Source organism: Saccoglossus kowalevskii, chromosome 12, assembly GCF_978046115.1.
Source record: "Saccoglossus kowalevskii chromosome 12, keSacKowa6.1, whole genome shotgun sequence".
Classification (NCBI taxonomy): Eukaryota; Metazoa; Hemichordata; class Enteropneusta; family Harrimaniidae; genus Saccoglossus; species Saccoglossus kowalevskii.
Genome location: NC_140652.1, coordinates 33,715,660 through 33,739,701, shown reverse-complemented (window position 1 = coordinate 33,739,701; position 24,042 = coordinate 33,715,660). Strand labels below are relative to the sequence as shown.

General features: G+C 40.5%; 1 protein-coding gene across 3 annotated transcripts in view; it reads left to right on the top strand.

Moving 5' to 3' along the window:
* The first annotated feature begins 7,134 nt into the window (after positions 1–7,134).
* The window catches only part of LOC144357561 (TBC1 domain family member 15-like), a 68,152-nt gene continuing 51,244 nt past the window's right edge, over positions 7,135–24,042 (top strand). For 2 of the 3 annotated variants that reach the window (XM_085506593.1, XM_085506592.1), the window contains exons 1-5: positions 7,135–7,181; positions 20,375–20,473; positions 21,523–21,646; positions 22,468–22,485; positions 23,590–23,806. In XM_085506593.1, the coding sequence (XP_085362719.1) occupies positions 7,149–7,181; positions 20,375–20,473; positions 21,523–21,646; positions 22,468–22,485; positions 23,590–23,806 (491 nt within the window). In that variant the 5' untranslated portion in view covers positions 7,135–7,148. The remainder of the gene's footprint in view (positions 7,182–20,374; positions 20,474–21,522; positions 21,647–22,467; positions 22,486–23,589; positions 23,807–24,042) is intronic. The other variant, XM_085506594.1, reaches the window with a different exon arrangement.

Genomic DNA, 24,042 nt, shown 5'->3' with positions numbered 1-24,042 from the left:
ATAATAAATAAGGTATTTACTTAGAACAATATATATTTGTTTTAGTACTATTACTAATAATGGAATTTTTCTTGAAACGTCTATTTCTAAGAATAACTAAAAGTGAACTGCCTATTATCAACTACCACTTTCAATCAATTATAAAAACCTTGCCATATTTCTGATTCAAAACATATCAGATTGTGTGACATTTCATTGTAATGTAGAATTTATAATATAACCTCATTTCCGAACATGAACAAGTAGAGAAACAAACATATCGGGAAAGGACATTACTTACTCTATAGATGACTAAGATACATAGTTATGTTATAGTTCTTCTCTGAGTTATGTACACTTTTTAATTATTTCGGTTAATGGAAACTTTTCAAAATCAGTAATTATTGATTTGTGTGTAGGTGTATGTTTTTAATGTTTGTATTTTACTGAGTAGCCCGTTTTACAAATACTCGGATAATGCTCGGATACACTCTATGCACTGTCATACTAAGAGTTTGGTCTATTTCCAGAACAATGAAACACATTTGGGAATTTGGTAAATAGTGTGGGCACGATCACTGTGGTGGGTTGGTTTTGGCTGATACAAGCGTTCGCTGAATATTCGGTGTATTAGTTACCTTTCGAAGTCAACCGTTTTTTTTGTTTTGTTTTTTTGTTTTTTTTTTATATATTTTTTTTCTTGGGTAAACATTCACTCACTAATTATAAGAGTTAAAATGATGGATTTGTTCGTTGACATAAAATTCATTGTACTCAATTCATATTTGTAATTTGGTTTGACCCTACAATGTGTTACATATACATATAAGCAATATATAGTGTTTCATTTATTAGCAACTTGATTTTTTTTATGGTTTTACTTATTACTCATTTATTTTCTCCAGTTATTGTATTCATACATCGCATAATTATTAATTCGGTAATCTTGTTTCACTGCATTAATCTTTTGTTGCATGTGATTGCTAATTCAGTGTTAGATATGATTCCACACGGGAATGCGGTTATGAGGCAACTACATTATGATGTACTTATTAAAATAGTCTGTCATCGACAGAGACTTTGAAATAAAACATGTTTCTATGTCTACCAGCCGTCAATATCATGCTTTGAATCTTGCTCGCTTTGACATTCACTTGACCAAATAATGGTTAAAAGGCGGTGGTCGTCGCGCCGCGCATGTGCGACATTTGTGGGCACTATTAAACTACCGCCGATGACCCTTCGTTACTTTTCAATCACCAAACAAATCACCTAATTAAAGCTTTGTAACCTCTCAATTTGTCTTCGTTAGTCTCAGTAGTCTGCTCAACAGTCAAAGTCGACACCTTATCAGACCCATATCTCGCGCATGCGAGGCGCGACGACAACCTCCCTTTAAATCTGTAATTCACAGTGTCAAGTAATCCATATGATGAAAAAAAGAACTGCGCATTGATAGATTGATATGCACTTTCCCATTGTGCGGGTTTTCAACAATTGCCAAGTCGAAATCAAACCGCCTTGCGGGAGTACTGTTATGCGCACTTCAGTCTGTGGTACCGCATCAACCTCGGAAATTTGGATTAAAATGCGCCCTCAACGTCTCCGACGAGCAATTTCCAACATCAACGTTACAACCCTGCACTGGCCACCAAACCAATTTACAAACAACTGTTAAAAGTAGACATTAGTATCGCAATTTTGACTGTAATCATCTTGGTTGTCATCTAAATCAAGTTAGTGAAAAACCTCGAGAGAATGTGATTTTCGACAAAATCATCATAACTAATTTGTGTGAATATGAGATCCCGAGATTGCGACTCGAAACTATGAGCTGGCTGGGTTACTAATCATTTATGATCCAAGGTGTTTAATGATATACACGTTATATTAAAATATGAAGCATTCCATAATCCACAACGTTTCTTTCCAATTACTGCGTGCATCTTAAAGGCAAGCCGTTGGTCGCACTGTATATCAAATCGTTATTCCACACACATAACTTTATTATAATAGTAACTTAAAAACATACCGCAATAAAATTATCTGTGCAATCAGATATTCTGTAACAGACAGTTTATCGTAGTCGTGCCATTAGTCTGAAAAGATATGACCTTTAAACCTGGCACAATTATATGAAATTTATGATTTTTAATTTTACATCTAATCAGTGTATTCAGAACACCATACACTATTCAGTCCGAATTATTACCAAAACCAAAACCGTCCTGCAAACGACATTACACATTGATACCTTTTAAAACATACCCACCTGCTAGTTGTAAACCACAGCATACTGTAAAACACGTCATTTTAGCTAACCTGTAATTTCGCTAATTCAAGATGTCGCTAATTTAGAATAAAGTATATTATCACAATGAGATTGTTGGCATTTTAGCTAAATTAAGAATTTGTTAATTCATGTATTGAACCAAATTCGCTAAAATGGCATGTAGCTATTTCAATGTGTTTTACAGTATTTTCCCAAAAGATGTAATGTACTCATATCAACCGGGCTGGAGTTATCCGCGAATTTGCTTACGAACTTAGCAAACTATTATGCAACATAATAAATACATTTTACGCATAGGTGCCTGTCTCATCACTGATAAGGCGCTATGCTAATCGTCCAATCCCCAAATCTATATCACTGGTAATTGACGCTCTGGCAGACATTTTTGTCATTACGAGTTGGATTCTTCGGGGGTATCCCCACAAAATTCGTTGGCAAGCAATTTAAAGGCACGGTGATATGTCAACAACTCACTGTTCAAATTGGCATCACCATTGTATCTCGTTAAAAAAGAAAAAGAAATGTACAGGACGTGAGCAACTGGTGTGAAGGTAACAGTCTCAACAAAATATATGGGTTAATTACGACTTGCTAAACACTATCCAAAACTGATTTTAACAATTTGACTATAGGCTACAGACAGTTCTCTAAATGGAATAAAAAAGGAAACATCCTCTACCACAGCCATGCGTGTTACCATGAAATGTTGCGAATGATTATAGGTAGATAGTCATAGCTCTGGCAACATCACATACTGTCAAAAACATTTTTGGAATTTATCCAAATAAAATTTAGAACATGAAAATATTTAATGTGTGAAAGAACAATTTACCTGCCAGTACAAACAAGTTCATGTAAATATTAAATTTGGTCATAATTACAAAGGAGTAGAAAACTCTGTGAGCTTGCCTGTAATATGCTTCCATGTATGGACAGAACTGTTATCCATACACAAGCATCGGCACATAGCTTATCAAAGTTTGGAAATATAAATCAGCAAATTTTGTCTGTATAAGAGCTTAAGTGTAATTTTTGAGGAAAAAAAATCATATAAAATGTTTACTAATAAACAATGGAGTAATGCAGTGGCTTAATTGAACAGTGGTACAATTTAAATGATACATTCATGTAGCACTGTACATTCACGAATCCTTGTCTTTTACCCGTATTAACACATTCAAAATTATGCACTGTGAATCGATCTTTGTGGAAGCCTGCATCACCAACAAAAAGATTATCATAGGCGTTAAGTACCGTACACCTAACACCCCATATCATGAATATTTTGACAGTTTGGAGCTATGTCTACACCAGTTGTCAGCCAAGGCTATTGATTCTATTATACTTGGCGACGTGAACATTGACACGTCTGTTGATTCCCCACCTGCCACTCACTACAACACTATTCTCAATTCGTACAATTTTTTCCAAATCATCAACACACCTACTAGGGTCACTGATACATCTAGTACTGCAATTATTCACGTTCTTACGAATGCCTCCGGCTATTTTATACAAAGTGGTACTATTCACACAAATATTAGCGACCATTTTCCCGTTTTTTGTAATTTTGAAAATTTTCAGCACGCTTTTAAAAAAGAGGATATGGTCTTGAAGTATGACTATACTAATTTCAACCAATCCATGTTTATTGCAGACTTGGACGAGATATCTTGGCAGCCAGTGTATGATCACTCCTACCCTAATGATGCATATAATACACTTTATGACTTATTTTATACGGTTTTGTGTAAGCATTTGCAGGTCAAATTAAACAAAAGGAAATTAAAACATCCATCTAAACCATGGTTGTCAAAAGGTATAATTAAATCAGTCCAAACCAAACACAAATTATTTGCCAAGATGAAAAAAAATCCTGGCAACTTTGAAAAACAAACGGAATATAGAACATATAGAAACCTTTTGACTAAACTCCTCAAGTCAGCAAAGAAACGCTATTATTCAAATAAATTCAAGTCCGCGCATGGCAATACTAACACAACTTGGCGAGTAATAAATAATATTTTAAATAAATCAACTAAAACATCACCACGTACTTTAAATTCATTTAGTCAGTTGCCCTGTGAAAAAATCCTGACAGAAACAACAGATATTGTTGAAGAGTTTAACCATTTTTTCACCAATATCGGATCAAAACTCGGGGATAACATTACTGCCCCGGTCGACTTTACTGAATATTTAACTGGCAATTATCGTGACTCTTTTTATTTTCGTCCTGTGAATGAGAGCGATATATTCAATGACATCACTGCCCTAGATCCTGGAAAATCAGTAGGACATGATGGTGTCCCCCCTAAAATTGTCAAGCATGCTAGCCATATCATTTCTCACCCCCTTGCCCACATTATCAATTGTTCAATTCGCCAAGGTATATTTCCTAATGCTCTTAAAATAGCGAAGGTCATTCCCATTTATAAAAAAGGTTCCGCAAATGATGTCAACAACTACCGCCCAATATCCATTCTACCTATATTTAGCAAAGTATGCGAATCAATCGTTAATAAGCAATTAATTACATATCTTGAGAAAAAATCCATACTCATTGATACTCAATTTGGCTTCCGTAAAAACACAGTACAAAACTTGCCTTGGCTGACTTGGTGTCCGACATAGCCGACAAACTGGACCTCGGCCATATCACCTTTGGTATTTTTATCGATCTCAAAAAAAGCCTTTGACACCATTAATCATGAAATACTGTGCTGCAAACTAGAACATTATGGTATTAGAGGTCTTCCTCTATTATGGTTTAAAAACTACTTTTGTAATCGCCAACAATTTGTATGTATTGAAAACACTTCATCTTTGCCACGATCTATTACCTGCGGGGTTCCGCAAGGGTCGATTCTCGGTCCAATCTTATTTTTAATATATATTAATGTTATAGCCAACTCTACCAATTCCTTTCATTTTCGACTCTTTGCAGATGATACTAACCTATTTAAATTTATTCAAAACAATAAAATCAATCTCTCAGAAATTGATAATGATTTTCAAAGGGTTCGTGAATGGTGCAGTGCTAACAAACTTACTATTAATTCTGAAAAAACAAATTACATGATAATTAAACCACCACAACGATCGGTCACTACTGAGGGCAGCCAGGAAATTAACGGGTCATCGATAGAGGGCGTATATGTTGTCAATTACCTTTGCGTCTCCATTGACCAGAATATGTCATGGAAAGCCCACATTGATAAAATTTGCAAAGTTATCGCACCAAAAATTGGATTAATTTCACAACTACGTCATTTTGTACCTAGGAATATCCTAATTCTCTTATACAATTCTTTAATTCTACCACATATTACATATTGCCTGGAAATCTGGGGAAATACATATGCTACTCTACTGCAACCAATATATCTCTTACAGAAAAATATAGTACGCCTCATCACTTTCTCTGATTCGTATTCCCATGCTGCTCCTCTTTTCAAAAAACTAAGAATACTAGACATTTTTTCACTCAGCAAGTTACAAACCAGTTTATTTGTCTTTGATCTCAGCAATAAATATTTTGTACATATTTACAACTATTTGGATCCTTTGTCCCATAATTATCAAACCCGTTTAGCATGTAGCTTGAACTACTATACTCCAAAGCTGAATCTTACACTCAACCAACACAGTCTTAAATACTCTGCAACAAAACATTGGAACTCTTTGCCTGATGCATTTAAAACCATCACTAAGAGACATATATTTAAAGCAAAATTAAAAAACTATCTCTTAAAAATTTGATTTGTAATATTTTTTCTCTTTCTTTCTTTATTTGGAGATTTGTGTGATTAAACTATGAAATTATATATACAGGGGTTACGGACTCGACTAGTTCTGATGAACTATATCTGTAATCCCCACCAAAAAAAAAAAAAAAGAAAAGTTATCTAAGTAGAATTCGTTATTTATTTATTTATTTATTTATTTATTCATTTATTTATTTATTTATTTATTTATTTATTTATTTATTTATTTATTTATTTATTTATTTATTTATTTATTTATTTATTTATTTATTTATTTATTTATTTATTTATTTATTTATTTATTTATTTATTTATTTATTTATTTATTTATTTATTTATTTATTTATTTATTTATTTATTTATTTATTTATTTATTTATATGTATTTACTACCTGTGCAATTTCTACCTTTACCGTTGTTTTATTTTTTGTTTTTGTTTGGTGAAATAAATTTCATTCATTCATTCATTTCAATGAAGGCAGAAATCCATTATTGGACATGCTAGTTCAATGAGCTTTTGTTGTCTGCTACAAATGTCCACCATCTTAATTGATACTCAGTTAAAACAATAATATAGATTGTGGGACCTAACTAAATAGAAAAATTACCAAAGCTGTGTGCATTAAAAAATAAAATTGATTGTTCTCATACTATTTCCAAGCTTTGTCTTGAATTAATTTTTTCCCTCAGGTGTTTGTGACGAACACAATAAATCATTTAAAGTATGTTACAGTTTTGACATGTTAAGTATTGTTGTACCCATTGTAAAATGAGAACATTTAAACCCAACCCATGTAGGCCATGTATTAGATATGGTGTATTAATAGAAATTAGAAACTAGAAATTGGCGGACTAACTGTTCGTGATTTACAATGTAGATTATTCTATATGTCTCTTCAAGGAAGTAATTGTTTCATCGAGTCACTGAAAGGACACGCGAATTTTCAAACTGTTTATTTTCGTAATTTAAACCGCTATTTAAAAACAACCAAAAGCTCGATTTCGTGTTTCCGGGGTTATTCTCCCACTGACCGGGGTCACAGATCAGGTGACTCATCCACATTACCCACAAGTCTGCAAATCAGCTGACCTCCCGTCATTGAATTAAAATGGCTGCGGCAAGGCGAAGTAAAGGAAGCAGGGTGCGTATGTCTCATCATGTTTCAATAGTTTCTATGCGTCGATCTTTGATTATATGTTTACCACCTCTGTTGCAATGCTAATATTACTCTTATCGATCGACTTTGCCTAATGCGCACACCAAAAACCACGTACATTCACGGTTATCGTTAGCCGACCAGAACTTGTCAACAAACAAAAAATCCTCGCTGTCAGTCCGACTGACAGTGACAATATTTCCTCTGTGACTTTTCGTAAAAAGCAACCACGCGACAAATTCTTTATTTATAATCACCTATCATAATTCGTATGAGATCTATATATACTATTTTACATAATCTTTTTTTCTCTTGGCATTTATTTCCTTGCATGTTTTTGTTTCGTGGATATCTGCGATGCTGGTTGTGGAAACATTTATCGTTTGGGATTCAACTAAAGTTAAATCATAGTACGCCAAATCTGACTGCTGATAGAAAAGATCCAATGATCATTACATTCACAATATTACAGCTTTTGTTTCTAAATAATTTAAAAAAAAAAATAGGCCCTGCCCACAAATATAATATTCACTGTTCATGTTTTTCAAAATAGATTGTGAATGACGTCATCAATGCAGTGCATTGAGTGAGTAATATTGAAACAATGACATTTATTGACCCAGTTACCCATAACTAAGCCACTTTCCTCTCATCTATCCATTACTTAATTCTCATGTTGTGCTCTAAATACTATCAAATACAAGTAACTCCTCCAGTAGTTGAAATATTAAGTTCCACAAGTAACCTGTAGAATGCTGTATGGGTAATATTTTTTTATATTGATTTTTGTTGCATTTGCAGCAAATAGTTATCAAACAATGAGAAATCTATAGGATTGAATATACCCCACAGCTGGCTTCACATGCATTGTTCATAGTTCATATGGTGCTTACACCAGGATTTAATTACAGCACCTAGGCAGTATGTGGTTACAGCTTAATGTTCCGAGTAATCGCAAGAAATTGACATGACAATAGAAATTCATTAAAGACTGGCACTCCCATGCAATTAACAGCGAGTGAAATTCCTGGGATTGAAACATATATTTTGAAGTCACTGATGTAGGCAACGAATAACTGCAAGTTGACATAAAGACGAGGTAGTTTATTTAATCAGTGGTTAACTAGAGGCTGAAATTATAATTAATTTGTTTATTTCAATTTCTTCTGACGTCAAATAGAATACACTGGTGAAACACGGTAGTAACTGTGGGTGAATGGATGTTTTGGGGTGTAGTTTACATTGTATATGGAGTGGTAGGGTCGGGTGTAATGTGTTCATTTCCAACTATTATGAAGTCACGTAGAATTTCACTTAATTTATTTTTGCTGACATGTTTTCAAGCATTACATGTGAATCCAATATTCACTGCGCTGTGTCTCAATAGAGTATGAGGGAAATGGCATATTCACTGGAATTTATTTCAGGGGAAAAATGTTTTCAGTGATAAAGAAGTATTATGACAGATACCCTCCCCGTGGCTTTCATTGCGTATGGAAGTTATTTTCACGAGTGGTGCGGTGTATCCTGCTGCCGTATTTTCACGAAGCCACGGGGGGGGGGGGGTTAGACCGTCGTGAGACAGGTTAGTTTTACCCTACTGATGAGGTTATTATACATATGTCCCATATTTGATTATTTCATATTAAAAAAAGAATGTGCAACAAACCGGGATAGAAATTCAGGTCGGGGAACCCAATTGCCCATTAATATGCTCCAAGACAGTGCTGCGACCTAGGAACGCTTGTCAGTGTGGAACGCGTGTCGCTGTACGTGTGAAAATAAAATAATCAGACGTCTAATTTGAGTCATTGTCCGAATAAATAACTCGTGGATGTTTAAGCGCGGTGGTCGTAGCGCAGCGCATGTTCGAATTTCATGTAAATAAACAATCATGTATATTACACGCGTTATATACGTCACTATGAGTCCCATATCGAACAGGACGCGACACGACGACTGTCGCCCTATAGTTGGGACCACAACAGAACCGGAACTTAAACTGGGCGACTACGATACACTGTTTATGTTGAAGTTAAAAGTTCCTCCATAGAATGTGCATTGGCAAACATGCTGTGCAAGTGCGGTACTCCACTGACGGAATGACTTTCGTTGACATCGGTTGTCGCTGACTCGTGAGCTGCACACTACAACTTCGTTTGTGATGTTGCTTGCTGGTCGTGGATGGACTGAGTCTTGGTTACCGGTTAAATGTTGCTAATTTGCCGTTGGTAATCTTTATTTGGAACTGAGTAACGCCGCAACGTCGCCAGCAGAAACCTCATGGTATATCAATGTTGATGGTTGCGGCTCCATATTAATCGGAGATTTTACTGCGGATCCAGGCAGCGGGTGGATCTTCCGAGAGCCCTTCAAGATTTATAAAACTCAGTTTCCAGGTGGTCAACAAACATTAAGTTCTCCCAATCCTAGTATTCTATGTGATGTACATCTAACATGCCAAAAATGCTGGTGAACGATTTGAACCTGACAAAAATACTTGAAATAGATACCAGGAAGGGGAGGGGGGTAAAAGAAAAGTTATATAACATTTTATTATTCAATAATTTATTAAAATACATAAGTTTGTCCAACTCCCTGTGATACAACACCTCAGACATAGCTCATTGTACTCGGCTTGAGTGTGGGCAAAAAGTTACTATTTGAATTTTTGATATCTTTTTTCATTAATGAGAAAGTTGACCCCGAAGTTAGAGTAACTGTTCAGCAGGAATGGCAAAATGGTTGGAAATAATACATTTAACGGCTGAATACGTCCTAACAATAAAATAAAGTGACTTCTAATGACTGCCATGTTATTTAGCGAATCTCGTATAAAGTGCCCTGTTTTAGTTATAAACAGACGTTAGCTTCACGTTCATGTCCTACCATGATAACAGCCGAAAACATATTGCTTGTTTTTTACCGGTTTTCATTGGCAACCAAAGTTTTTTTATTTTGTAAACAAATTTTCGTCTGCTATTTTTATTCAGTTCAAATCGTTCAGCAACATTTTTGGCATATTATGTGTACATCACATGGAATACTACGATTGAGAGAACTTGATGTATGTTGACTGATTTTTATCATAGTACGAAGTACCAGGAAGTTACTCAGTTCCAAATAAAGATTACCAAAGTCAAATGAGCAACATTTGACTGGTAATCAAGATTCATTTAATCCATGGCTAACAAGCAACATCACAAGCGAAGTTGTAGCATGCAGTACTAGTAAGTCATCCCGTCAGTGGAGTACCGCAGTAACACGGCATGTTTGCCATCAGCATTGTATTCAAACGAATCATGTGGTGTGCCGTTCTCGTTCAAACCCGGGATTCGATCAATAGGGGAGTCCCAGTAAAAAAAACACATTGCAAATCATGCAAGTTCAACATTTTCAAACCAATATACTAAAACAGAAATGCTCAGAGATGCAAAAGAAGGATAGATATTACTTTTCACTATACACATCTCTGTTGATACTATCCCTCACATATTCTACTCCCAATTACTTCTGCGTAAAATGGACGAGCCTCTTTTCATGTTGACATTCAGAGTAAAATCATGTGACAGGCTGTTAAAATTGGCTGTTGCATACTCGTTCGCCGGTCTGGAAAATGTGTTTAATTAACTCACATTCAAGCAACAATGCAGATTTCCCAGTGGGAGTGAGACTATTCGACTCTGCCACTAAAAAATAGGGGTGTTTTCAGCAAAAAACGAATAACCCTGGAATACACACAATATACTGAATTTCGGAACAAATCGTGCATTACTTACAGCAGCAGAATACCACAGAAATATCAGACGAAACATGAAAACACTATATATTGTATTTCAGCCTGAACCCTCTATATTGCAATTCAAGGAATTAACCCCATATGTGCATCCATTTCCCACCTTGGTATCACCCACCCCTGAAAACAAACTCTTAATACCACGCTGAAGCATTTGGTAATAAACTAACATTAGGACCAGAAAAACTGCATATATTGTTATGTATGAACAGATGCATTTTACCAGTTGTTGTTTTTGGTCTTCTTGACCCTAAAGCCCTGTACACCCAGTTCTTTAAAGGACGATGGGTATTGCGCCAGACATGTGGTACATTTGTGTTGATAAACATTGATTTTACAACAGTCCAATGAGTTTTGCACAACATTCACTAATTATTGATGATGACTTCTTTGATACCTTCCAATCATCAAAGAAATTAGTAAGCTTAGTAATTTGTCTTTTCGTACTTGGTCTGCACAACAGTCACCATCTTTGTTCATTCGACCACCGCCCCATTGACACTGCAGGTTAATTCTTCTACACTGATCTGAAACATATTGCGCCGGGAATTTGTTCGAAACTTTGAACGTTTCAAAGTCAGTCGTAGGTTGGCACGTATTTTACAGAAGTATTAAATCGTTTCATGGGCCTATTTACTAAATAATGATTAATGAAACTTAGAAAACAGGCCCAAATTGCGCAAATTTGCAATAAGTTTATGCTGCTAGTGATTTTATTGCATTCAAGGACGTTCTATATTCACTACGTTCAATTACCCACCATAGACTCCGGTCAGTCAAAATGACTATTTTGAACTGTAGGCATTAATCAGCGATTCTGCCGGTGACAGAGAGATAGAATCCAGGTCAGGGGAAGCCCCATGACCTCAAGATTCTTTTACCCCTTACGTCACGAACCGACGTGACCGAGGCCACCTGGCAACGCCACAGGTAGCCGTCCATCACTCTTAATTTCTCTCCGCCTCGAGTGGAGATGAAATTTAGCAAGCTCTGCGGGATCGCCTGCCTTTTTTCCTGTCCGGATTTATAGCTTGGGTTGTTGCCGCTGCTCGGCATCCGACATGGTAGCTGGTAGGATAAGTTTTCCTTGTCTTTTTTTACCCTCGTGTCGTTTTCCCCTTTGTGTGTAGTATTTTTCACAGCAAAGAAATCAAAATCCGGCGCCACTACGTAGTCACATGTTGATTTCATGGCGGCACCCTTTACAACTGTAATTCGTTTCCCTCATGCATGTCGTCTTTTATTTTTAATGTATTTAGCAATATATAGGTGTAATGACAGCACCAGGGCTCGCTGCCGTTTTTCTTTCCGGTCTCCTCGTGTTTCGAGTCGACCGTGCAGTGGTTATATATTCAGAATTTACCAGCATAGAAACCGCATCCGAGATACTTTGTCGTAGCTACGTGCGGGTTTCGGGGTTTTTGCGTGAAAGCGTGTTTTTTTCACTGGAGTTCTGAGGCCTGAGATTTTCTTTCAGAGCCATCAAGATCGCTGAGACTGCATGACCGCATCACAGCAAGGTCGCGCGTCCAGTAAACAAATCGGTTAAAGTGAGTTGCGTGTTTTGCATGAGTGGAAAGTCCTCGCGCTCGGCTACCGGTTCTTCATGTACCGGGACGTTGAGTAAGAGGCCCGACGGTGGAGGTACCGATATTTTTCTCGGTCTCTTCCGCTGATCGGAGGGCATCCTCACAGTCTGTTTTTTTCAGGCGGTGGTTTACCCGATTTTACCGGCTGCAGCGAGGCTGTGCCCCTGGAGGCTTTCCTCCTATGGGGCCCGTTGCGGGTCTCTTTGTGGACCCTTCCTCGCACGGCACCGAGTTTGCCTCCGAGTTGAGGGCTTTGGTCGAAGGACTGTCGGGGCAATTGCGTCCATGGCAGGCCGGGTAGATCAGACGCAGTCGGAGCGAGCTGTCTCCACTGTGTCCCCTCGGTGGGCAAGCAGGAAGAGACACGAAAGCATGTTTGCATTCAAACACGTCTCTTCCGGGGAACCCCCGTTCCCAGTCACGGCTCTCCCACTATTTTGGGGGGTGGCCAAGGCTCAGGCTAATTGCACCGGTCCTTCTCTGGATCCGCGGGCACTGAATGCCAACGGGGTGCTGGCAGCCAAGTCTCCGATCTCGGGGCAGGGCTTTCAGGGCAGGGCACGTGTTGACCCCCCCACTTTCAGCCAGCTAGGGTTCGTCACGCGGTAACGGTACAACGGTAACGAATTTATCCTTGTGTCCGGTCCCCGCTGTGGGTTTTGACTCCTTTCTTACCGGCCCACGGGCGTCCCCAGAGGGAACCGACCCTGTCATGATACGCACAGTCGAACACGCTCCCTCTCACATATTTTAAGTTAGAGGAGACGCAGTTCACTCGCGTTGGATACAGCCGGTACTCCGGGCGGTCCCTCAGAGTCTTCCATCTATATGACTCGGTGAGCCACGCTTTTGGGGTGAGGCGGAGTATCATCGATCCCAGTGATACGATGTATATACCCCCACCCTTGATCCTAAAGCGACCACCTAAGGTTGCTTCAACGCTTATGGGATCACGGGCGTCAGGATCCAAAGCAACCCCGTCGGCACATCTCTCCCCTGTCCGTCTGAGTGCGAAGTGAGGCGCAGAGCATGCAAACGGTGTTGATGGGCAGCGTTGGTCAGCCGCGGAGGATGTAATGCTTAAGGCCCCCGGGTGGGGATAACGTTAGGCAACATTTCCCACTGGACCAAACGCTACCCGGTCGGTGTATTTCGGGATCAGACCCCATAGCGTGGGATGAGACCAAAACACCCCCAACCGGATTCCAAGGCTCCTTCCCCAGACCCCGCTACCATGAATTTGGCAAACCGGGCAAAGGCGGATAGCCGCGTTCCATGGGTGTCTTTGCCAATTGAGGACGACCCATCTAGCCCTGAGGGCAGAGTTGCTTGAGCGCATTATTATGCGTGCCCAGCACTCTGGTGGCCTTGGAGGCAGAACGCACCAGCCTCCTAGACCAGGCGGCATTTTTACTGGTGGGCCACCGCACATCTACGTGCGACACCCCCTAGTGTTGCCTGGCTCGCTTGGCCAGGGCCACTACTGTGCTACGAGACACGGCCTTAGACGCATGTGTTTTCGCCGACAAGCTGAGCCGGGGTACGTCCCCACCTCAGTGACGCAGACTGGATACCCTCCACCCTCTTTGTTCAGGGAATGGTGGGTACAGTCTCGGAGCTTCGGAGTGCAATGAATCAGAGGGTTCAGATTGAATCCGCTAGCCAGTTGGTCCTGCCATGGGCAAGCGGAGGGCACCCCAAGCACAGAAAACACAACGCCCTAGGGCGTTGCCCGCTAGCCAGAGTCAGCCAGGAGGCAAGCGCTTATACCCTTCCATGGGAGGGAAGGGTAGTGGCATGCCCCCAGGGAGGTAAGAGCCAGGTGGTGGCTCCTCACCCTCTCTGGGCGGATGTCTACCCGGCAGCAGGGGAAGCATGTTTGACGCTCACCTCGGCAACCAGGGGAGACAGGCATGTGTTCGGTGAGTGGCCAGGTCACAACTTAGTGACTACTTCAGGCCTTGGGGAACTCGCCTCATGGGGGAAGGGAGCACCCTCCCCCCTTGCAACTGCCGAACACATGGCCACACATCCCTGTCGTACACAGATTGCGCCGGTGTAGTCCGGTTTGGAGACGGCGGGTGACCGACCCCTGGACCTTCCCAGGTGGTGACATCCATTTACGGCATACCGCTGAAATCTCCACTTCCCCCCGTCAGTGTCTCCTCTGTTGGGCACTGCCAGGGGACTCCCGCAAGGCGGAAGCAATCAGACAGGAAGTAGCAGTTTGCTGGGGAAAGACGCCATACACAGGGTACATCAGCCAGAACTAAGTCCAGGCTTCTACCCAAATGTGTTCGTAGTACCAAATCTACAAGTGGCAGGCGTCCAGTTTTGGACCTAGACAGACTGAATCAGTACGTGCCCCTCGATCGGTTCCACATGGAGACACCATTCAGGGTTCTTCTCTCCATCCACCGTTTTGACTGGCTAGCCCCGCTAGATTTAAGCGGGGCCTACCTGCACGTACCGATGCACCTAGCGAGTTGCCATCTCCTTCGAATCGCCCAGCTGGGCCAAGTATTCGAACTTCGGTGCCCCCCCTCCGTTCGGGTTAGGCACAGCGCCCTACATGTTCACCAGAGGGATGAAACAGGTAGTGCTGCTGCTTCACCAGATGTCGGTACACCTCAATCCGTACCCAGACTACTGGTTACCAACAACCCGGGCAAGGGGTAATAGCCAAACGCATCAGGCTAACACAGGATTTACTTCACCAGCTGGGCTCGTTAGTAAATCGACAAGTCCCACCTCGAGCCAACGCGCAGTTGGTGTCCCTGGGCATGGAGTTTTGACACAGAGGTAAGCTTGGCTTAGCTATTTCAAGCATATTGCTTAGCGCTAAGCAGCCTAGCCAAATGCCTAGTCAGCGTTCCCTCGGTGTCCCTCCGTGAACTAATGCGGATCATCAGAATGATGACCTCGGTTCGAAGGGTCGTTCCCCAGGCCGCACTACGCAGCCGCCCGGTATAACACTTGTTATAACGCCGAGCTCTTCTATGGGAACTAGATAGGCGGGTTTCGATCTCAGACCAAGTGAAGGAAGCCCTGCCCTGGTGGTCGTCACTGACCAACCTCGGGCAGAGGGGCCCCCTTGGACCCGCTCGCCGCAGGTATGACTCTGGTAACAAATGCCTCCCCCCAGGGTTGGGGAGCGCATCTATTGGACGAACAAGCCCAAGGATATGGCTCCCGCATAGTTTTGGGACCACCATATCAACCGGCTCGAACTGTGAGCAGTGTACAATTAGCACTACCACGCTTTCTACCCATAGTTCAAGACCACAGAGTCCAGCTCCGCACAGACAATGCAGCGGTGGTCTCCTTCAAGAAGGAGGGGGGGACGCATTCCCCATCGTTGTCAGTCCTAGCGGAGCAAAATCCTCCTTTGGTGCCTGGAATACAATGGGGAGCTAACCGCACACCACCTTCCAGGGGTGAGGAACAGTCTGACGACGCCCTTTCAGGGCGACTCTGTCTCCAGAACACGGAGTGGCTGATACCCCAGTGGGTAGCCTCCAGGCTGTTTCGGCTGTGGACGGTCCAAGGTTAGACCGTTTGCCGCACCCCAGAACAGCAAGCTCCCGACGTACGTAACACTCCTGCTGACTCCAGGAGCCTGGGCCAGGGTCGCTTTGCTACCCCCCGGATCCACTTAGTTGTGTACGCTTTTCCTCCCTTCCCGCTAGTCCACCGGGCACCGGAGAAGACTTCAACAGGTGCACACCTGCATATTATCATTGGTTGCACCCAATTGGCCGAACAGGGCCTAGTTTCCACTTCTGTCGGAAACGATAGTTGAAACACCAGCAGTGCTTCCGGACTTACCGGACATGCCGTCCCAACCAGACGGCGCACTACCACGAGCCCAGCGGGTATCACTTACCCGCATAGAGGCTCTCATTAGACCCGCCCATACGAAAGCTTTATCTGAGCGGGCTGCCAACGAACTGGGATTCCACCAATGCAGCCTACATTTCTAGACTGCGAGCATACACTGGTTAGTGTAGCGGAAGGGAGATTGATCGATACCATCCCTCTATTGGCCAGGTAGCAGGCTCCTTCGTCCACCTGTTTGACGAAGTGGGTTTGTCCTACGCAGCGATCGTTGGCTACAGGTCGGCCTTGTGCCCCACCATTCAAACGTACGGGACTAACTGATTGTCCTACTATTAGGAGACTATTTACTGCTTTCCAGACGCTGAGACCCCATGCAAGGGAACTGCCCAACTGGGACTTGTCGGCTGTGTTGTCCGCTCTAAGCAGACCGCCTTTTGAGCCTCTCCAATCAGCACCACTCAATTTTTTGAGGTGGAAAATAGTCTTCCTACTGGCCCTCGCCTCAGGTAGGCGCCGGTCAAAGCTATGCGCGCACTATCCTTTGCGGACGGTTGTGCCGCTTTTATGGGCGATCAAGTTGTACTAAGACACGAATCGGGTTCTCGCCAAGAACCAAATCCCAGGACACGATCCTCAACCGATCGTCATCCCCCGGCTGGCAAATATTGTCAGTCCGGAAGATCAGGAGGAGTTGCTTCTCTGCCTGGTCCGAGCGCTGAGTTGCTACGAGAACCGTACCAGGTTTTTTAGACGGGGAACCAAACACATGTTTTTGTGTTACGGCCCTGACAAGCGGGATAAGCCGGTTTCCCTGACTTCCATCCCCAGGTGGATTACTGCGACTGTACTGGAGGTCTATAGTACACTATCCTCCTCAACACAGACCTTGCAGAGACACCAAGTACAAGAACATGAGGTCTGTGCGATTGCTAACTCACTAGCGCTAGCGTCAGGTGCCCCCCCTCAAACACATTCTGAGGGCAGGCTTCTGGAGAACGCAGAACGTCTTCATCAACTACTACCTAGGAGACACCCAATCTATTGAGCAGGGTCTCTTCAGGTTAGGCCCCGTCGTAGCGGGTCAGGCCTTGTTTGCTGACCCAGCCCGAACGACTGCAGGGGCCTCTGCGCATAGGCGATAAGTCAGTCTTTGCATTTTTGCGGGCAGATTGTCTGTTCCACTAGCACTTCCTGGAAGCTCCCAGGTTTCGCTTCTGTCGACCTACGCCCTCATGCGAAGTGTTTCGGTCCTACTTCAAGCTTATCACCCCCGAGTTCGGCTTGGGTCTAGCTTTCTCGGGCACACCGAACCCTGTCACCACAGCAGCATTGGCTTCTTGCTTCTGGGACAGCACAGGCAAGGTAAGACACCACCCTTCTTGGTTCTTAACTTAGGTCTTTGGGTTTGTTTTTCATCCCGGACTGGGGGAAAGTCTTTCATCATTCTCCTTTTTTTTCTGTTTGCTCGGAAAAACCCGCCACCTATCGGTGTCTGACTCTGCCTACAGTTCAAAATAGTCATTTTGACTGACCGGAGTCTATGGTGGGTAATTGAACGTAGTGAATTTAGGCGAGGGTTCTTCGAACCCGCCTATTCACATAGTTCATACCCACCATAGACTCCGGGTCCCCCCCCAACCTCCCCACTCTTTCTGTCGCGTTGGTCTAAGTCCTCGAGGCGGAGAGAAAGGAACCAGAGTGATGGACGGCTACCTGTGGCGTTGCCAGGTGGCCTTGGTCACGTGGGTTCGTGACGTAAGGGGTAAAAGAATCTCGAGGTCATGGGGCTTCCCCTGACCTTGATTCTATCTCTCCGTCACCGGCAGAATCGGTGATTAATGCCTACAGTTCAAAATAGTCATTTTGACTGACCGGAGTCTATGGTGGGTATGAACTATGTGAATAGGCGGGTTTGAAGAACCCTCGCCTAATTTCGAACTACAATGTAGTTGAAACCAGAAATTACGCAAGTACTTTCAAACTTCAAACACAAATTTGATTATCATTTTTATATGTGAGTTTCTGTTGTTTCAAAGATTGAATTATTTATGACATTAATATTTCACTCACTGAACAGTATTTCACTAAAATACGTGATCAAAAAGCAACCTAAATTGGAAAAAAAATTATCAAGTTCCATGTATAAACACTAGTGTAAAGAGGCGACAGAGCGCTATTTTAGCCAAAATCGGCTAGTAAGGCGTCATATGACACAGGTCTGTGCTGGGACGGCGCTTCCTGCAGCAACACAATGTCATCGCCCTTCAAGGATGAATGCTCGTACTATTTTTCTAGTTTTTGAAACTTGAACATGGTACACTTTGTACCACGTGTTAGGCAATGCACAGTATATAGAAACATTGATCGATATTTTTTTATTTCTGTCATGCTCGATTAAATTTGGTGTAGGTGACCATGTTCAAACAATGTTATAACAACTTTGGTTAACCAGATATGGATCACTAGTGGTTGAAAATCATTATATAAACAAGAGGAGATATAATGCTCTGCCACTAGAGGGCGAAACGTTTTTCCTGGTATTCCAACTACATTTGATGGCAGACATGGTTAGCTAGAAACATTCAAAAATGTAAAGAATTTTCCATGCCAGTGCTCGTTCAAAATCATATTTCAATGATTTCTCCATGCCAGCATAGTCAGCATTTTGTAAAACTTGTGAGCAACATTAACAAGAACAAAACCACACGTTGACGACAATTTATTATAGATTAAATTAAAATACATTTGACCTAATATATTTATGGTATAGTGGTTCCATGAAAGTTATTTTAAAAAGGGAATAATCTTTAAAAAATGTTATGCATTGCTTATATGTGTTGCACATTAACAAGACCAGCACTAATCAAAAGTAAAATATAGTTGCACAATTTCAGAAAACTGCCATATTTTAAGTTTTTCTTGTATACTCTTCGCTAATTGGTCAAAGTACAGTTACAGAAGTTACAGAATATTTTTTTGTTTGATTGTGCGTAGATTCCTATATTGCAACTTCATGGCTGAGTTATTCTGCATGTCATTTTGAAATATTTGTGCATCACATTTATACTCTCAAGTGTGAAATGCATCATGGGTTAATGTGGGCCCATGGTCAACATGTTTTTAGCTTAAGGTATCTAATAAGAAAAATATGTTGTGAGTCTGTTATGGACAGAAGTAAGACAATGCTGTTATTCAGCTACATGAAGAGATTAAAAAAAATCGTAATTTCAATTTACAATTCACAAGTATATTGACCACTTGCAAGCAGTATCAAGGCATAACATATGAGCTGTCTGCGTATAATGATGACCCGTTTTACAAATTAATGTGACTACCCTTTCGGCAATATTAGCCTTCGTTTAGAAACCAAAATAATAATAATCATCCTGTTTATAAAAAAAAATTCTGTGATTTTGATCATCTTAAATAAATGTTTTTTGTTGTTGCATTACTGTTCTATTATTTTTGTAGACAAATTTTCAAACGTACGATCCATAGAAAAATAATCCAACCTCCATATAAAGACCACTTGCCTATAAAAAACATTTCAATAAAATCATCGCTATACACAGGTTTGAATACCTTGGATGGCTGCTATACACAGGTTTGACTACCTGTAATGGTCATTATACACAGGTTTGACTATCTTGGGTGGTTGCTATACACAGGTTTGACTACCTTGGGTGGTCACTATACACAGGTTTGACTACCTTGGGTGGTTGCTATACACAGGTTTGACTATCTTGGATGGTCACAAAACACAGGTTTGACTACCTTGGGTGGTCACTATACACAGGTTTGACTATCTTCGGTGGTCACTATACACAGGTTTGACTACCTTGGGTGGTCATTATACACAGGTTTGACTACCTTGGGTGGTCATTATACACAGGTTTGACTACCTTGGGTGGTTACTATATAGAGATTTAACTATACTAATACTTATTTTGTAGATTGTGTTTGATAAAAGTGGAGTATTCATACATACTGCTGTTGGTAGCTCTGAAGATGAAGACACTTTACTTGGAGGAAGAGTCAAACTCATTGACCATGTACGTATATCATATCTCATCCATCTCTTCTGTTTTGTTATTGATTACTAAAGGCCCATTAAAATGATCTTATCTATGTGGGAACATTAGCATGCCATTTTTAACTCAAGTTGTTTCAGCCATTTCAGTGGGTGTCACCAGCAGAGTTTTTATACCAACTGACCTCTCTTTCAGTTTGAAACAGGTGTTATGAAGGGGTCTATGTTTCCACTATTAATTCTAATGTTAGATTTGCTTGCATAATAATTTATTTATTCATTTAATTAATTTATTTGCAAAAGCAAATTTCATTTACAGGCTACTTACAGCCTTGAACTATGTTTTTTTCATGTTTTTTTTTTTTTTTTAAATTTGTTTTCATGTTTAATCAGTGGACTATTGAGACAGATGTTTTTTGTGCCAGGCTACAGTTCTGGACATTGAATGTCACTGTTGTCTCTCCGACTTCTTTTTTGTATGTGCAAATAGTGCTGACACATGGTGCATTTTTGCCACAGAAGTCATATTCATATTTGGAACTACATGACAGGGCTGTGCCTGGCATCAAGGTTCCCTCAAAGTCGCATTCGTTAGTGAATTAATCTCAGCCAGTGGAATTGGCCTTCCCATTGAGTCTGTGGCACACTCACCCAGGGTAGGGGTAGACCTTTTTGATGTTCAGCCTAAGGTAGAATTTGAACTTGGGTCTACCGATCATGAGTCTGATGCAACAACCACTATGCTACCAGTGAGACAGATTTACCTTTGTGGTTCCACATCGTGATATTATTTGTAACCTGGCGTATACAAGTATTTAGGATAATATAAGGTTATAAAAAATACTGTTAAGAGTGCATGAAAGCAGTACAGTGATCCCATACTCACAATTTTTTGGTCACTGCGAGATTCTACATTATGCGGAAAATCAAATGTAAGAGTGAGCACTTTAGGGAATGTGACCTAAAAAATTAAATTGTGCAAAAGCAGGGGGTGGGCATTTGGTTGGAAATGTGTTTGAATATGGTATTAACAGATATGTTTTTATCCATATTTTATTTTAAACATACTAGGTTGATCAACAAGTTATTGAATGGAATCCAATAACTGACTGTGACATAGAAGATGACCATGCTGATAAAGACTGGACAGTTATTAACACTGTTGGGTATAGAAAACAATCCAGTCGTGACCAAGGTAAGCCGTGTACACTATATTAACACTGTTGGATATAGAGAACAATCCAGTCGTGACCAAGGTAAGCTGTGTACACTATATTAACACTGTTGGGTATAGAAAACAATCCAGTCGTGACCAAGGTAAGCTGTGTAAACTATATTAACACTGTTGGATATAGAAAACAATCCAGTCGTGACCAAGGTAAGCTGTGTACACTATATTAACACTGTTGGATATAGAAAACAATCCAGTCGTGACCAAGGTAAGCTGTGTACACTATATTAACACTGTTGGATATAGAAAACAATCCAGTCGTGACCAAGGTAAGCTGTGTACACTATATTAACACTGTTGGGTATAGAAAACAATCCAGTCGTGACCAAGGTAAGCTGTGTACACTATATTAACACTGTTGGATATAGAAAACAATCCAGTCATGATCAAGGTAAGCTGTGTACACTATATTAACACAGTAATTTAAAGTTTTCCCAGAAAAACAATAATTATAAAAAATATTGTTTCAAAATAATCGACGTATTAATATTTGAATTTAAATGTCGTTATGCAAATGAGCTGCTTGCTGTCCAACATTTCTGGGAAAGACACTGCATCTGTTGATTACACTGCATGGAATGTATATCAAAAATCCTATTAAGCGATGTCTGTCTTGTTTTAATTAATAATAAACACAATTCCAGGATATTTATTATATATTATAATAATATATATATAGTTTTCCAATTAATCTTTATTTATGTGGATTCACATGTATCATCACGATTATATCATTAATCTGCTGTTGATAACTTGTAATCTATTTCTATTTTCATTGCTGACAGTCTCCAGGTGTGAACCTGGTAGGTCATTAATCTTATCATATCTGTAAATAACAACTTCCCCATGGAAATCACAATAACATATCTGGTTCTTATTGAGTATAATATAGATTTGATTTTGTCACATTATTTCAGTCCAGATTGCTTGTAATTGGCAAACTTTGAATATTCAAATGTATATACGGTATCAGAGGTACATTACTTGGGGTTTGCAACTCGCATAGTACTGTATGGTGACATCATGTCAAGATCCCATTCAAGTCTCTTCTCGTAGATAGCGAGACTGAGGCTACGACCTTCTGACATGACGCATATCAATGTTCAAGGTTTGTAATGAAAAAAATAAACTTTTCTTGTCACCATCATAGTGAAAAATGTAATACATCGAAAATGTACAGAAAATATAGTTCTCGTAATCCGTCATATCGTGGGCAGCTATTTTGATCCACCTGGACATCCCAGTATCCTAGTTACCTCGGGCATGCGCATTCGCATTTTTTCTGAGTTGGAACGCTTATGCGAGAGCGAGATTGTGACGGGATCTTGGTATCATGTCACCGTAGTTACAAACCCCAAGTAATGTACCTCTGATGGTATATAATATATATACATGCATTAGAGATGTATTGTGCATAGCAGTAATGGCTTTCATTCACCCTTTCATATTCTTGTGGGGGGGGGGGGTTAATATCAAGCATTCTGCATCTTAAAGTCACTCTGTTATATTTACATGTCTTGTCTTTTCATCACACTTGTGTCAACTATTTCCATCATGCAATTTAACTGTCCTAATTGGAGATCTAAACTCACTCAGTCAAACGACATATTTCCTTAATAGACTGATCCAATAACAAATATTTGATCCCCAGTAAAATGCAAGATAAAAATGTGCGATGTGCCCATGATTAAAATGTGACATATAGGCGATGTGGATGTTATAAATCCATGAACTGAAAGGTGAAAGCCAGTACTGTATACCAATACATACTCTGTTATGGTGACATCTTTCATTTTGTAAACCATTACAAACGCAATCTTGTCTCAGAAAATATCATTAAAAATCAATTTTCACTGTTTTGCGTTAATATCATTTCCTCACACAACTTATAATTGTCATTCCAACAGAGAAAGTTACAGTCCAACAACCAACTAAGCGAAGTAAATATGCAATGACCTTTGATCTTCATGAGCTACGAAGTATTAAACGTTCTAAGCCATCACTGGGATGGTCCTATCTGTTGTTTGTCTTAAAAGATGGTGTGACGTTACCAGCATTACATTTTCATGAGGGAGGTAGTAAAGATATGATGAGATATATAGAAAGATATGTATCTATAACAAAGTAAGTAAAAGTGGAAAAATACTAGGTGTTTATGTAACGTTACCAGCATTACATTTTCATGACTGATGTAGTAAAGATAAAGGCTCTGTTGTGGGGTCCAGCTGCGAATATACCCTGGTGTCAATCACTCTCAATTAACCACCCTCAACTACTTTAGTATAGATCTGGTTTATTCAAAATGTGGTGAAACTACAAAATGGAAAGTGTAGAAAGTACACTGTCAATAAACATGGCAG